At 34.1% G+C, this 13,623-nt stretch overlaps 1 protein-coding gene across 6 annotated transcripts in view; it reads right to left on the bottom strand.

The window, feature by feature from the left end:
• APPL1 (adaptor protein, phosphotyrosine interacting with PH domain and leucine zipper 1) overlaps window positions 1–13,623 on the bottom strand; it is a 32,281-nt gene that overhangs the window by 4,341 nt on the left and 14,317 nt on the right. For 3 of the 6 annotated variants that reach the window (XR_016394478.1, XM_089918138.1, XM_089918136.1), the window contains 13 exons: window positions 12,667–12,749; window positions 11,778–11,936; window positions 10,899–11,087; window positions 9,371–9,413; window positions 8,116–8,172; window positions 5,653–5,744; window positions 5,065–5,247; window positions 3,489–3,541; window positions 2,713–2,887; window positions 2,576–2,612; window positions 1,782–1,928; window positions 1,162–1,212; window positions 773–883 (listed from right to left, as the gene is read on the bottom strand). Coding sequence is in view for 5 of the 6 variants with exons in the window: in XM_089918138.1 (XP_089774264.1) it covers window positions 773–883; window positions 1,162–1,212; window positions 1,782–1,928; window positions 2,576–2,612; window positions 2,713–2,887; window positions 3,489–3,541; window positions 5,065–5,247; window positions 5,653–5,744; window positions 8,116–8,172; window positions 9,371–9,413; window positions 10,899–11,087; window positions 11,778–11,936; window positions 12,667–12,749 (1,380 nt within the window). In the remaining variant the exon portion in view is untranslated. The remainder of the gene's footprint in view (window positions 1–772; window positions 884–1,161; window positions 1,213–1,781; window positions 1,929–2,575; window positions 2,613–2,712; window positions 2,888–3,488; window positions 3,542–5,064; window positions 5,248–5,652; window positions 5,745–8,115; window positions 8,173–9,370; window positions 9,414–10,898; window positions 11,088–11,777; window positions 11,937–12,666; window positions 12,750–13,623) is intronic. The other 3 variants (XM_022572807.3, XM_022572808.2, XM_089918137.1) reach the window with 3 other exon arrangements.

The raw sequence follows: 13,623 nt of genomic DNA, 5'->3' as shown, positions 1-13,623 counted from the left end.
AGAGCCACTTCAACTCTTCTGTCATAAATATGTATGCATAATTCTGGCAACTTACTGAAAAGAAAGACTACACACAACCAGTGCAACACCAAAGTAAATTCTGACACTTTTCTAGAAAGCCTATAAAAGCCAACATGTCACTCTTCTCCATTTTTATGGCCAACAACTTACATTCAAGCCATCATTATCTCTCATTATAAACTACAGAAAAGGCTCATAATGAATCACTCCACATCCCCTCCCTTCCCTCTCTCTAATATATATGTATGTGTGTGTGTGTGTGTATATACACACACACACACACACACACACAACTACCATTGATGAAAGCCATATATATATCTCCTCTCAAAAGACCTACTTTGACAGAGACAACCTTCCAGCCTCTTCTGGAATATGTAGTATGTTTGCTAAACAGCAAGTCACACTACATGTCAATATAACTATAATGTAAACATTGTATCAGAAGACAGATGTCAGGAATTCCCTGGCAGTCCGGTGGTTGGGACTCCGAGCTCTCACAGACAAGGGACCCGGTTCAATCCCTGGTTGGGGAACTAAGATCCCACAAGCCATGCGGCGCAGCCAAGAAGACAGATGTCATCCTTTTCTACTATGCTATGAATCATCTGGTTATGTATGAAGTGGCTGAGCAAGGAGAAACAGACCTTCACTTGAAAATTCCAATATGAAAGTCACAGTGCTGAATTAAGGAAACTCTTCATAAACATCATATCTAGTCAGAGAAGATCTAGACATTAGGACTGCATACCTTTTCAATTTGTTTTTGTTTACTGAGTTCTTTCTGTTGCTTCTCTTTTACTCTCTCTATTTCTTTTTGTTTTTCTGATGCCCTGCGATCCTGAAGACCAGATGAATACAACTAATGAATTAAATATGAAATAACTTTAAATTTTAACTTGTCAATTAATATTACCTTTGTAACCTTTTCAAATTATTATTTGCATTTATATGAGAAAGCACACCAAAAATTTACATTCTAATGTTAGCCATTTATCCAAATTCTAAATGCTATGTATCAGCAATAGCATCTATTGTTAACCTTGCATAGCAAAATCATTTTTATTTACTTGCTAATATGAAAGATCTTATATTACTTTAGTTAACATTCTTGGATAATTAAGTGTCTTGGATTCTTACCAGTTCTGCATGCAAAGCTATCTGTTTTGCCAGTCCAACAGAATCACAAATCTAAAGGGGGAACAAGTAAGAAAAACTCAGGCAGTTCTTACATCAAGTATCCAAATGGCTGATGTTAACTAGTTTTATAACTCATTTTAATACACTGCTTCAAACAAAAGCTGATTTAAGAATGTTCCAGTCCCAAAACCAATCCTTTGTGTATTTTCTTCAGAGTCTGTGAGCTCCCACTGCTGGCTCTCATCTCTTTCACATACCCCACTTCTTGTTATCTCAGATTCATTACTGAGATGGTAAAGTTGCAAAGAAGAAAGCAAGCAGCTGCCGCTGCTACTCTAAGATGAAGACATTTGGAAATGGCTGATTATGGGAATATTTTGCATTCCCAGGATAAGTTAACAAAGCCAGAAGATTGCAACAGCTATCAATGGCCAGGAAGATACAGGTTTGTGGAGTCAGATGGCCCAACCCATCAGCTCAGCTCTCCTCAAAACAAGAGGCTTTGGTCAAGCAACTCAGTTGGACTAGGCAAAGTTTGGGAGTTTTTCTCCAGAAATCTTAGTAAGAACTTTGACTATGACATGTATTTCACAACAAACACATTTTGAAAAGCCACGTACCTTTTCACCCTCATTGTTTGATTCAAATATATAGCAGACTGATGACAGATTACTTTCACTTCTCCCTCCTGATGTCCGAAGAACAAATCCAAAAAGCCTCTTATTTTCCTGGTGTGTAGCATACAGAACTACACTGGGTAATGGAAACTGCCACAGAAAACATCAGAAGCAAACATGAAATTTTTCAAACCATTAAAACAGCCCTCTTATATATGACAAACTCATGTACTAAGTTGTTTAACATCCTAAATAGAACATTAGAGTCAATTGTTTTTCTTAACCGAATGGTAATCCAAGAACAAACAATGTCATATTTGGTTTGGATTGTCAGGAAATTAAAAGGTTGTTGAATACTGAATTTGTTTTATTAGTCATTAACACATTTTACAAATTCAAATTCAGTAACAAAAATGGTCTATATTATTAAATGATTAAATAGAAGCACATGCCTGCAGCTATTTCAAAACAGATAATTATAAAACAAACCCAATCATGTTGGCCTTTTAATCCCTTAATTTACTTTTTAGTTTCTTTAGTGTATGATATATGCTTCCTAACTGAGGGATAAATATAAATACTAAGTATCACACCAGATTGCACTGATTCTTTAAGTTACACGGAATGTTACAACTTTTTTGTAGAGATAGCCATAGACTCAATTATAACACCCTAAAGACCAATCATAATTCATGCTACCATATCTGAATATACAGAATCAGGATTATTATAAAGATGTAAGATGTGTATATGTACAAAGAGACTTAAAATAAAGCTTTAAACATTGCAGAACTCACCATGAGCCTTGTAACTTGTGTTTGTGGATCAATTAACCTATAATAATAATTAAAAATTTGGGAGACAAATTTTAATTAGGCTAAAGTTATGTAAACATTTTTTCCTACAGTTTTTTGAGGGACAGGTTACTACTTACTTTAAACAATCACAAGAGACTAATAAATGTGATTCTGTCATACGAAAGATGTTATGGATGGCCCGGGCAGCTAAGATTTGGCGCATTGTTTCATAAACAACATCTGGATTGTCATCTGATTTCACCTCCATAGAACCAAGGAATCGGACAATAAACAACTGATGAAGAATAGAATCTACAACAAAACAAGGTACATTATGTATTTTTAAATCCCAAATTTCTTTTCCTAAGGAATAAAATACACTGCTTTCTTTAGGTTTTCCAGTGAAAAATTCAACACAGCAGAAGCATTTAGAAATAACTCCTAACTACAGTGTTCATCTTATAGAAAAATTAAGATCTCAAACTCAAAGAGCAAAAGGTTATGCTTTGGCAATTGGTACTTCTGAGTTAAAAAGAATTCCTTTTACTATGCTTACAGCTTTTCTGTAAGTTTGAAATTATATCAAAGTAAATAGCTATGGGAAAAAGAAAAAAAAAGTTGTGCTCCAAAACCAGAAGAAAACAGCTGCTAGGAAAAGGTCAAAGGATATCTTATGGAATGAAAATTTGACTATGAGGTCAAAAGTATCATAATCTATAATTTTGTGTGAATAATGAAATCTTAAGTTTGATTAAGTTCTGTTATTTAAGTGTACTATGAGTGAAAAGAGAAAACTGTGAAGTATAGATACCATTAAAACAGCATACAGCAAAACAAATGTAAACATCAAATTCTTCACACAGTTTACTGCTCTGAGAATTTCTAAAATATAAGAATACTACACTTGTTTTACCTTCAGTTTCAGATTTTGTACCTCCTCCAGATTCTCCAAATGGATTTGTACGCCTGAAAAGTATTTTAAAAAATTATGAACCAGAGGTCAGTAACCATGAGCCACATGGAAGGAATCTCAATCATTGAACCCAGAGTTAAAAACTAAAAGTCACAAAACCTTGTACACACATTTTAAAAAAGCTCCAAAATACCCCTTCCTGTTAAGGAACACTACTGATGACCAACTAACTTGTGATGAAGGCCTCTGCCCTCACACTAAGTTAATAGGCTGAACTCAAAGTTGCTGTATTTTAGAAGATGTGGACAGATTGCATGTTTAGCCATAAACACACAAAAATCAACATTATAATAAAACATGTTGCAAAAGTTCTTGAATTTAAATAAAGTAGGACAGAGGAATGGCTAATTTAGCTTCAACTTTAGGTACATGAGAAAAATGCCAGGAATTTCCTTGGATTGTAAAAAACCTTTTTTTAGGTCCTCTAAGTACATGTCGCAAGTTAACTATGATAATTTGAACATTTTCTAGTTTTAAACCTGTATTTCTCAAGACATACGTAACAGAATGCAAGAAGAAAAGCTAACTAGAGATGGAAGCTACCTCCCTCCTTAGTGTGCATGGCTCATGACACACCCGCAACGAAGGAAGAAAAGTACAATCCAAAGTAGGTTTTATAGACAAACAGAGAGCTAAGTGGTTCTAAAATAACACTGGCTTTAAGATAACATGAAATTGATCTCCCTAATACATGTCTGACCTATCATATCAAATGCTAAGTATATTTCTGTGATCAAGAGTAAATTATCTTTTCTTGGTCATGGCCATGTATATCCAAATTACTACATTGTCAATTTATTAGGTGCCCCACGTACTTAATAAATGATTTGTCTTAAGCCACGTTTCCTTCATCTATAGCCAAAGAAAAATTTTAACTGCTTTGACAAGGATTTCTCATTATATAAATAAAAGATAATTCATTAATAATTCATAGCATGACAATGTTTGAGTTCCTTCCTGGAGATTTCTTATTCTGACACAAGATAACTTTTTTTTTTTTTAGTTGCGGCATGCGGGTTTCTTAGTTGCATCATGTGGACTTCTTAGTTGTGGCATGCATGCGGGATCTAGTTCCCCAAACAGGGATCGAAGCCAGGCCCCCTGCATTGGAAGCACAGAGTCCTACCCACTGGACCACCAGGGAAGTCCCCTAGATAACGTTTTCTAATAAACCTGTAGCACATGTATTACTCTCAAGAATTTTAAAAATATTGTCATGATGTAAAAATAGGACTGTCAACTTTCTTCTGTAATTTTAAGAGTAGATACCTTAGAAGTAGATCTGATAAACAATTCAGAATTGAGTATTTTTAAAACTAAATTATCTTAACTCATTTAACTGAGGCAAAAAACAGAGAAAAGCCTGCATGATTCTTCTTCAACTATCAAAATTCTGTTAGGTAATTAAACAAAGAAAGTAAAACATAGCTGATGCACAAGGTATATGAGAGATGGCTCTCAACTGTAGAAATTGGCTCATAAGCCTTACAGCCCTACAGACCTTCCTATTACCCACCTGCCTCCCTGGCCAGAGGCTTTTGCCTGGCCAGGCTGATCTTCACACACAGGAGAAATGATGTCAAACTGTATTGGGGTGTCTGGAGCAACGAGAGAATCTAGAGAGAGGGCAGCCAAATTTGTGGACTCAGATCCTATGGATCCTGAACTGCTGGTTCGAGCTGTCAGTGGCCAAGATTGTCTAAGCACAGAAGAAAACAAGAAGGCATTGCATTTAGTTTTCTCTTTTGGAAATTAAACACTTAAACTATGAGAAAAGAAAATAAAATTTTATAAGTCGATGAGAACAAATTTTAAATAACACAATCCCAAATCACAGCTACTTTGTCAAAAGACTTTATCAAAAGACTTTTTCTTTCCAATTACTAAATTCAGAAACGTAAATCACTTTAACCTAGAGATAAACACAAAGGAAATTTGGAATCATCATTTATTTAGCACTCTTGCTGGTAAATTTACCGATTTGAAATACATTTTCTAGAACTATTTCGTACTAATGTAACTAGCACTGCTAAAATCAAAGTGTTTGCTAACACTTTCAATAGCCCATATAGTTCTTTAAAGAGCCCAGAGACTGGTAACTCACCCTGCTGGCCGCAGGCTCTCGTGCCTCTGCTGGAAAGACGGGGAAGGAGTGACAGCTTCCAAAGCTGACTGATTTACCCGTGCAGCAATTTCCTATTGTTTTTTAAAAAAAGGATGAATTAGTAAAGCAAGAAAACCAAAAGTTTAAATATAACTCTCTGAACTGTCAGAATGTCCCTGAGTTACACTTAAAATGTAAATTGAAGTTACTAAAGTTGTTCCACATTCTCTTGTCTTAGTATTAAGACACATAATTAACTTCACAACATTATAACTTAAGTTTCCTCTTACTTCCTGTAAATCTAGGGGGAAAATCTGATTTTTTTCTACTAATATACATAATAGGAAATATTTTTTCTTTAAATTTTAACTATCAAATTTTTTTTAGATTAAGGTTTGTATTGCTAGCGCCTAGTACAGTGCCTAGCATATGGGCACTCAAATTTGCTAAATAAAGAAATTTAAAAGGAGTAGGAAACAGTCACAAAATATTAAAGTATTTTATAACCATGATCCTGAAGTTTTCATGATTTTCCAGAATGTATTTATGCTCAGAAATATCTGTGTATTTATTAATAAAGTTATCATGGATATTTTCGGCCAAATTTGAAAAAAGCTTTCCATAAGAAATATTTTAAAACTTATTAAATAATTTAAAACATTATTTAAAACACAAGCTAAATAAAATAGCATGTACATTAGAAAAATTAATCACAAAACATTTTTGCACTTCTGTGTCTTAGCAAAAGTATAAAGACAATGCCACAAATTGATCAAAATTTCTTCTCATTAATATGAATAAAATAATTCTGGATAATCTGGAAAATATTAAAACTCTGACCTCTGATAATTGGCAGGAGAGTACAATAAGCCTGACTTATTCAAATCCAAACACTATATTCCCTTTGTATTCCTTAGGTATTAACAAGTCATCTAATTTGCATTTTAATTTTTTGTTGTTCCCAAGTGACATAACAGAAAGAAAAAGCAAGTTTGGCAGGAGATCAAGTTACTAAAAGCAGAAGACTTCTCTACAGTTAGCACTGATATTCTTAGATTAAACTCATTAGATCATTATAAAACTAACAGAAATAACTAATATTTTTCAGGTCATGAGATTTTGCTTCTTTAGTTCAAAACTTTTTTCCTAGGCATCCAAATCATATGTGTCTTGGATGGCACCTCAAAACCATTATGGTAAAAACAGAACTCTTCTTTTCCAAATTGTTCTTCCCTTCATTTGGGCTTAAAACCTGGAGGTCATCTTTATCTCCTTCATCCTTTATGTTGGTCGGTTTCTTCATCCTTTACATCCGTCAGTTACTAACTAGTCCAGCCAATTTCTTTTTACCTGTTTCTATGATTCATTCTTCTCTCTTCCTTCAGGTTACCACCATGTTCAGACCCTCAATTTGTGCCTAAACTATAATGGCCTCCTACATGTCCCCCAACAGTCCTGTCTAATTAACCGCTACACCAACAACAGTTTAAGACTTAGAAGGGTAGGGCTTCCTAGAGAAATTAGCCCCCATCTGCCTCAACTGAAACCGTAACCCCTACCCCCAGCCTCCCATCAGCCCCAAACAGCCCTGGGAGGCTGCCGGGTTCACAGCCTAGCTGGGCCTACCAAGACTGGCAGAGGTCAGATGGCTCCTCTCTTAAACCAAGTCTTTTCCCAACTACACTGCAGTTAGGACTCACTGGTCCTTCCAGAGTTCTCTGCACCCCGGGTTCTGCCTGCATGTTTGGACTGCATCTACAACTCTGTCTACACTGCTGAGTTCATGTGATTTGATACCCACTACTCAAAGCATAACTGGCAAAACTTGAGAGTTCAGGCTGCCTCACCCCAGACCTACTGAAACGTAATATGCATTTTAACAAGGTCCCCAGGTGATTTGTATGCACATTTCAGTTTTCTATTATTCTCCAACAAGACCTTTCAATTCTAATTATACAACTAATTTCACAAAATTCCTCAAAATCTGGACAAATCCTACCTAGCTCAGGTTTCTGCCATCTCCACAGAGTTTTCTCTAAAACTAGAATCCATACTGATCTTAATATTACGAAATCTTAAGCTTTCAGTCATCACCATACACTTTCAATTTATATGAAATGTTACTTAAAGTTTTAGTTTTTTCTTCCCACATACATAAGCTCCTGGAGGGCAGAGGCCATGGCCTATTTTTCTTCTATATCCCCTTTCTCCATGGTGCTCAACATGGTGCTAAACACAAGGTTGATGTCTACTTACATTTGTTGGTTGACTGATTTCAGTACGTTCTGAAATAATTTACTGTTCTAGGAAGACCAGATACTCATTCTATTCATGATATACGAAAGCTGCCCATTCAAGGGCAAATTAAAAGATTACAGAACTTGAGAAAATACAATAAAAGCCATATAAGCCACAGAATTATTCAATTTTGCCATATCTGGATACATAAAATAAAAATATTACCTCTGGGTTTTCACTTAAATATATCTGTTTAGATATGTTATTTATTGTACAGATCCACTGCAAGAGGGAAAATAGAAAAATACGATTAATATTTTTTTCTACAATGCTTCCCTTCTAAAAGAGAATGTTTAATATTTAACTGACATAGAAGTTTCACTAGAAGAAATAACATATAATCTTTCTTATGAGATAAATACCTTCCTATATACAAAAGCATATATATGTACAACATATGAAGGTATAACAGAACACTGAACAGATTTGTTATTTTTAAATCCCAGATTTATTTCATACAAGGAAATAAAAAATATAGCTATCATGTTAAACTGTAATTTAATAGTCTATATTTATCTTTTTATATCACACCCCCCTCTAATCCCCACCAAATAAGACAGTCTGGACTCAGATACCATGATTAATACCAATGTAAAAAAAGTTAAGAGCTAAATGTATTCCTTGTGAACGTATTTTACGTACTTCCCTTTCAGGTTTATAAATAACACAGAAAACACTCTCTGCCCCACATCCTCTGCTTCACTCTCAAGTATTCCAGTGCCTGAGGAGCCTTACAAAGCTAACCCAATATTCTGTTTGGTAAACCCTGCAAAGAACAGCCATATGTCTGTATTCCTCAGAGACCAGAAGCACGTTTTAATACCTACTCTTTTCCATAAGAAGTAAATAAAAGTTGATCTCTACATAATTTCTAAACTTGTCTTTTACCAGCACAATTATATAATAACAACTTACCTTCCATATTTGGTGAACGACAAGTAAAAATGGAGCCAAAAACAAAAGACTCACGAGGAAGAACAAACACTCCCAAATTTTTGTTTTTCTGTCTTTCATTTCCCCAAGGTTTTAAGCTTTAGTTGCTTCCTGCCATGCTACATCTGCCACTATGTTCTTAATGCAGCAAATACTGTCTCAGAGAGTTGGTAAGAGAAGGGAGTAGATTAAACTCGCCTCATGATACTAACAGCCTGCCAGAAAGCAGCAGTCACAAGGTCATTTCTGAATTTGAGCCTTTAAAAAGACAGCAAGAAATGATCTCTAAGGTCTCTCCTTATAGGTCCAGTTGTAAAATTCCATGTGAAACTTAAGAATGTTGCTTGAGGACAATAGACTTTTTTGAAAAAAAGATTTGTAATTAACTAGGATTTTCCAAATTTCTATAATGAACACATCAATATGTTTTGTCATCAGAAAAATATCTTAAGATGATGCTGAAGAAATTAAGTAGATAAAATTTTACCTCTTCATGGTCTTTTTTACTCTCTGCTTGCAAAATTGAAGACCTGAAAAAAAAGGAGAAAAAGTTTGACAGTCAACTTTTTTCTAAAGTACTTTTAACATGAGTGAGAAATTTTTATCTTTAAAGATACACATCAGTATGAAACAAAGAGAAAACACATAACCAACCAGTATCTTAAGGAAAGGAGACTATCAGAGGTATCAGGACTCAGATTTTAACAACTCTTGACTTTGTCTATCTATGCCAAGATGTACCAAAAAAGAAATGTGCTGGTTTTCAGAAGGCAGCCTATAACAAAGGTACATTGACACTAAGACAATGCATTTCAACTTTCTGACACTTACCATATATATTTCAAACATAAATCAGTGGTCCTAATAGAAAATACTAATTTTACTTCATTATTTATTTTTCCTTGAATATGGTTAAGTAAAACTTTTCAACATATTAATCGCTAACATAGGGATATGTAGCTTTTCTATAGATGTTAATATTTTAAGCGTTAGAAAAAATTTTTTTTCACTAATTTTGAATCACACCAGGAATGTGAAATGGGAAATCATGTTAAGCATTATAGCAAAAAACTGGAAATACAAAAATGTAAATACATCCAGTAACGTTAACAGTTTGGTAATTTTGACAAATGAACAAAGGGACTCCCAACATCCAGTGTGATAAATGACACACAGTAATTGACATTCATTGTTTGTTTATAGAAGGAATATGAAATAAACATTCAGTATTTCCTCAGCTATTTTAAAAATGTACTTAGAATAAAAAATAAAAACTGTAAGGCAGTGACCAAAAAGTTAATTATTGCTTCTGGTTAATGAGATTATAGCTTTTTTTCATACATCTTTTTGTATTGTTCTGTGCTTCTCAAAAATTTGTTTTAAAAGCTGCTCTATGGGATTCTTGTTTAATGCAAAGGTAATAGAAGTTTAAAAAATGGCACGTAAACATTAATGGCCTAAATAATTAATTTGATCAGAAATATGTGATTAACACTTAAAAATATTATTATTAGCACCTACTACATGCTAGGCACATTACATATGTTAGATTTCTATTCTACATAACAATTCACAAAATAGAAATGAAGGACCCCCCCCACCTCCATTTTACATGTAGAAAAATGAAGCTCAGAGAGGTCAGGTAACTTGTCTAACACTGCAAAGTAGGTAGTGGATCCAGAATTTGAACTTTCTGACCCCAAGGTTGGAGCTCTTTCCACTAGCTTGTGCTACCTTCCCCATACCATGCTGGATTTTCAGTGACCAGTCTCTTAACATGAAATCCCAGGTGTTTACCACATAAACTTGCTTTGACAACCTCAAAATATTAAGACATCATTTATCTAAGTCAAAAAGGAAAATTCAACTAATTTCTACAAGATTAAAAAGAAAATTATCTTAATACATAATAATTCTAACATATGTGTACAATGTCCAAGTGAAAAGGAATTATCCTACATTTCAGTAGTTTAAAATATGACAGGTTTTTTTTAATAGTAGGGAAAAATACTAACTTTTTGCCATCAAAAGAAGTGATCTGAAAACAGTATCGCCTGTCTTCACAGTCCACAGCCATTACTGAACAGTTGTCTATGTCCATGGCCAGGCCTCCTGCTACGTCCCCACGGGCCTGACTCATTAGGTTTCCACCCTGTGTGAAGTAAAACTGTCTGTCCCAGGTAGATGACACCAAGCCTGTTTTACTAAATGAAGAAAGTACATTCACTCTTTAATAACAACACACCTAAAATCCCACCATCAGCCAGACACAAGATAAAGGTAAAGCACATCACAAAGAACCACCTTGCAAAAAGGCACCAAGGTGCGTAGAAAATATAAACATCAGGTTTTCAGTCTCTAAAATAAATTCACATAAACTGACCCACTTGTGTGATTCTGCATGTATATATTTCCAAAACAAGGCTGGAAATGATCAAATTACAGCTGTTATGATGCTCCATAAAATACAGTCCAACTGTATTTCAAGGGAATAAATTCAAAACAATTTATTTTACTGCTAGAGTTAACTTGCTTTATCCTATCTTCAGGTAAAAACTAAAATTTGACTTGATGGTGTAATTACATATATTTTAAAGTATGATAATGATATTTAATAGCATTCACATGTTATTCTAGATTTATTTAAACTCAAATTGGTTTCACTTTTTAAAATAATTCTAAATCATTTGATAAATATCTAAATAGAATTTTACTTTTGAAAATTATTCATGTACCTCATCTGTCAAAAAGTTGGCATAAAATACTAATAGTGTATTAGTAAAAAGTTTCAACATTTAGTAAAATCAGAACAGTTTGGAGATATCATTTATTATATTCACTTGCTATTACCTTAATTGATACACAATATATGAAAATAACAATAGTTTTCTTACTTCCTAGCATTAAGGTATCCAGCCTTTCGGGTTAAGTTTCGATTAACAGGAAATTTTGTGGGATCTGGGTCAGGCACATACAAGGGGTCACTGGCTACTTCCAAATCCTCTATTGTCTGCTGCATGGTCTCTACATCACTGTCCATTTCCCTGCGAACACTAACAGAGGGAACAGATTATTTACTACCAACTACAACAGACAAAGAACTCCTTACCAATCTTATTTATCTGTATATTTGTTCTGTATATATTTTCCTAAAGAGAACAGCAGTGGCATGGGTGGTTAAAGTGGCGTGTTATAAAGCAGCTTTACATTTTATTTGAAACTTAGATATTTGGTAACAATACCAAATTCCAAAACTAATGAAGCCACACTGAATGACTCATACTCTGGAGGAATTTTCAAACTGCTCTGCCCTGTGCGTTTAAAACAATCATTTTCATCTCCCTCCATATGGCAGATTAACCACATCACTGCTCAGACTTCGAACCTGATTAGAACTACTTTCTCTGTCTCTTTAATCTCTCATGGTTTGCAAAGCAAGATTCATTTAGTACTCTCCCATCCATCCCCTACAATTCAGATAACTGTGAAGATAATTCACTTATGGATAATTATTATGTGTCTGTTGTATTCAGACATAAAACCTAGTTACAATCAATAAAATACCATCAGATTTGACACTGTTATGAAATTCAGAGTTCAAATTCTGTGGAAAAGATGGTGAGAAAACCAAGAAGCATCCACGAGCCACTCGAGAAACACTCTCACGGCAGGGAAAATAGCCCCTCAGAAATTAAGTGGTAAATATTTTTAGATTATGGTATTTAGCTGTTAACTTATCATTCTCATAACTTCATTTTCAATTTTAAGGAAGAAAATACTTACTTCTGTACACTTGTTCCAATATTAGTTAAGAATTCTTCCAGTTGGTCATTGAGATTTTCAGAGCCCATCTTAAAGAAACTTATCTGGGGCAAGAGGGTGTGGGAATGGGAGGTTGAACAACAGAAACACATACACACAAAATACTTAGAGTGAATCATATAAACAATCACCAAGATACATAGTTAAGTAAAAAACAAAGGATTATTTCCATCTGTGTAAAAATAGGTTGTAGTTTACAATGATTTCTACTGGGCATAGAGCCACTGAAGAAACTACACTTAAATTTCACTGTGCATCATCTTATATATTAACACATGCATATAGTAAGCAAGTTTTTAAAATTGGAAAATATATTTTAAAATATTTCAAGTAAGTCATATGGATAAACTATTTCATGTTTACTACAAAGATAAGTTTTATATCTGAGGAATAATAAGTACTCATATTCAAAGGAATATTCAAATTTCTTTAAACTCTTGCTTTTAGGGGACTGCTATTTCATCTTACGTTACCCAAATTTAATTTTCTAGCCTCCTTCCTGATGTACAACTCTTGGAATACTTTGGAGTTCATCCATTAATTTTAACTCGGGAAGTATGCCAGGAACATGAGACAAGCTCAAACATGTCCATTCTCTTTCAGATCTATTATGAAGCAAGAGTGAGTGGAAGCTTGAGCAATAGGAGTAGCTTTGGAATTCATTTATCTTTCTGTTCCCTGTCCCCAGCTGTGATAGGCAAGGTCTAAATACAAGGTAAGTGGTTTCATCTACCCTAAAATATTTGAAATCTTCATTTGCTAGGAAAACCCTTCTCCCTAACTTCCTTAAAACAGCACTCTGACATTTTAAAAAATGCTTTAAAATCACAGACACAAATGAGTATTTGACCTTAGTTTGTAATATCCTTACATTTAACATAAAAATCAAACTTAATATAAAGTTCTTAAGACAGTTAT

Source organism: Delphinapterus leucas, chromosome 10, assembly GCF_059928025.1.
Source record: "Delphinapterus leucas isolate spDelLeu-1000000601 "Yukka" chromosome 10, BTC_Dleu_Yukka2, whole genome shotgun sequence".
Classification (NCBI taxonomy): Eukaryota; Metazoa; Chordata; class Mammalia; order Artiodactyla; family Monodontidae; genus Delphinapterus; species Delphinapterus leucas.
This window is presented reverse-complemented; position numbering and strand designations above follow the sequence as displayed.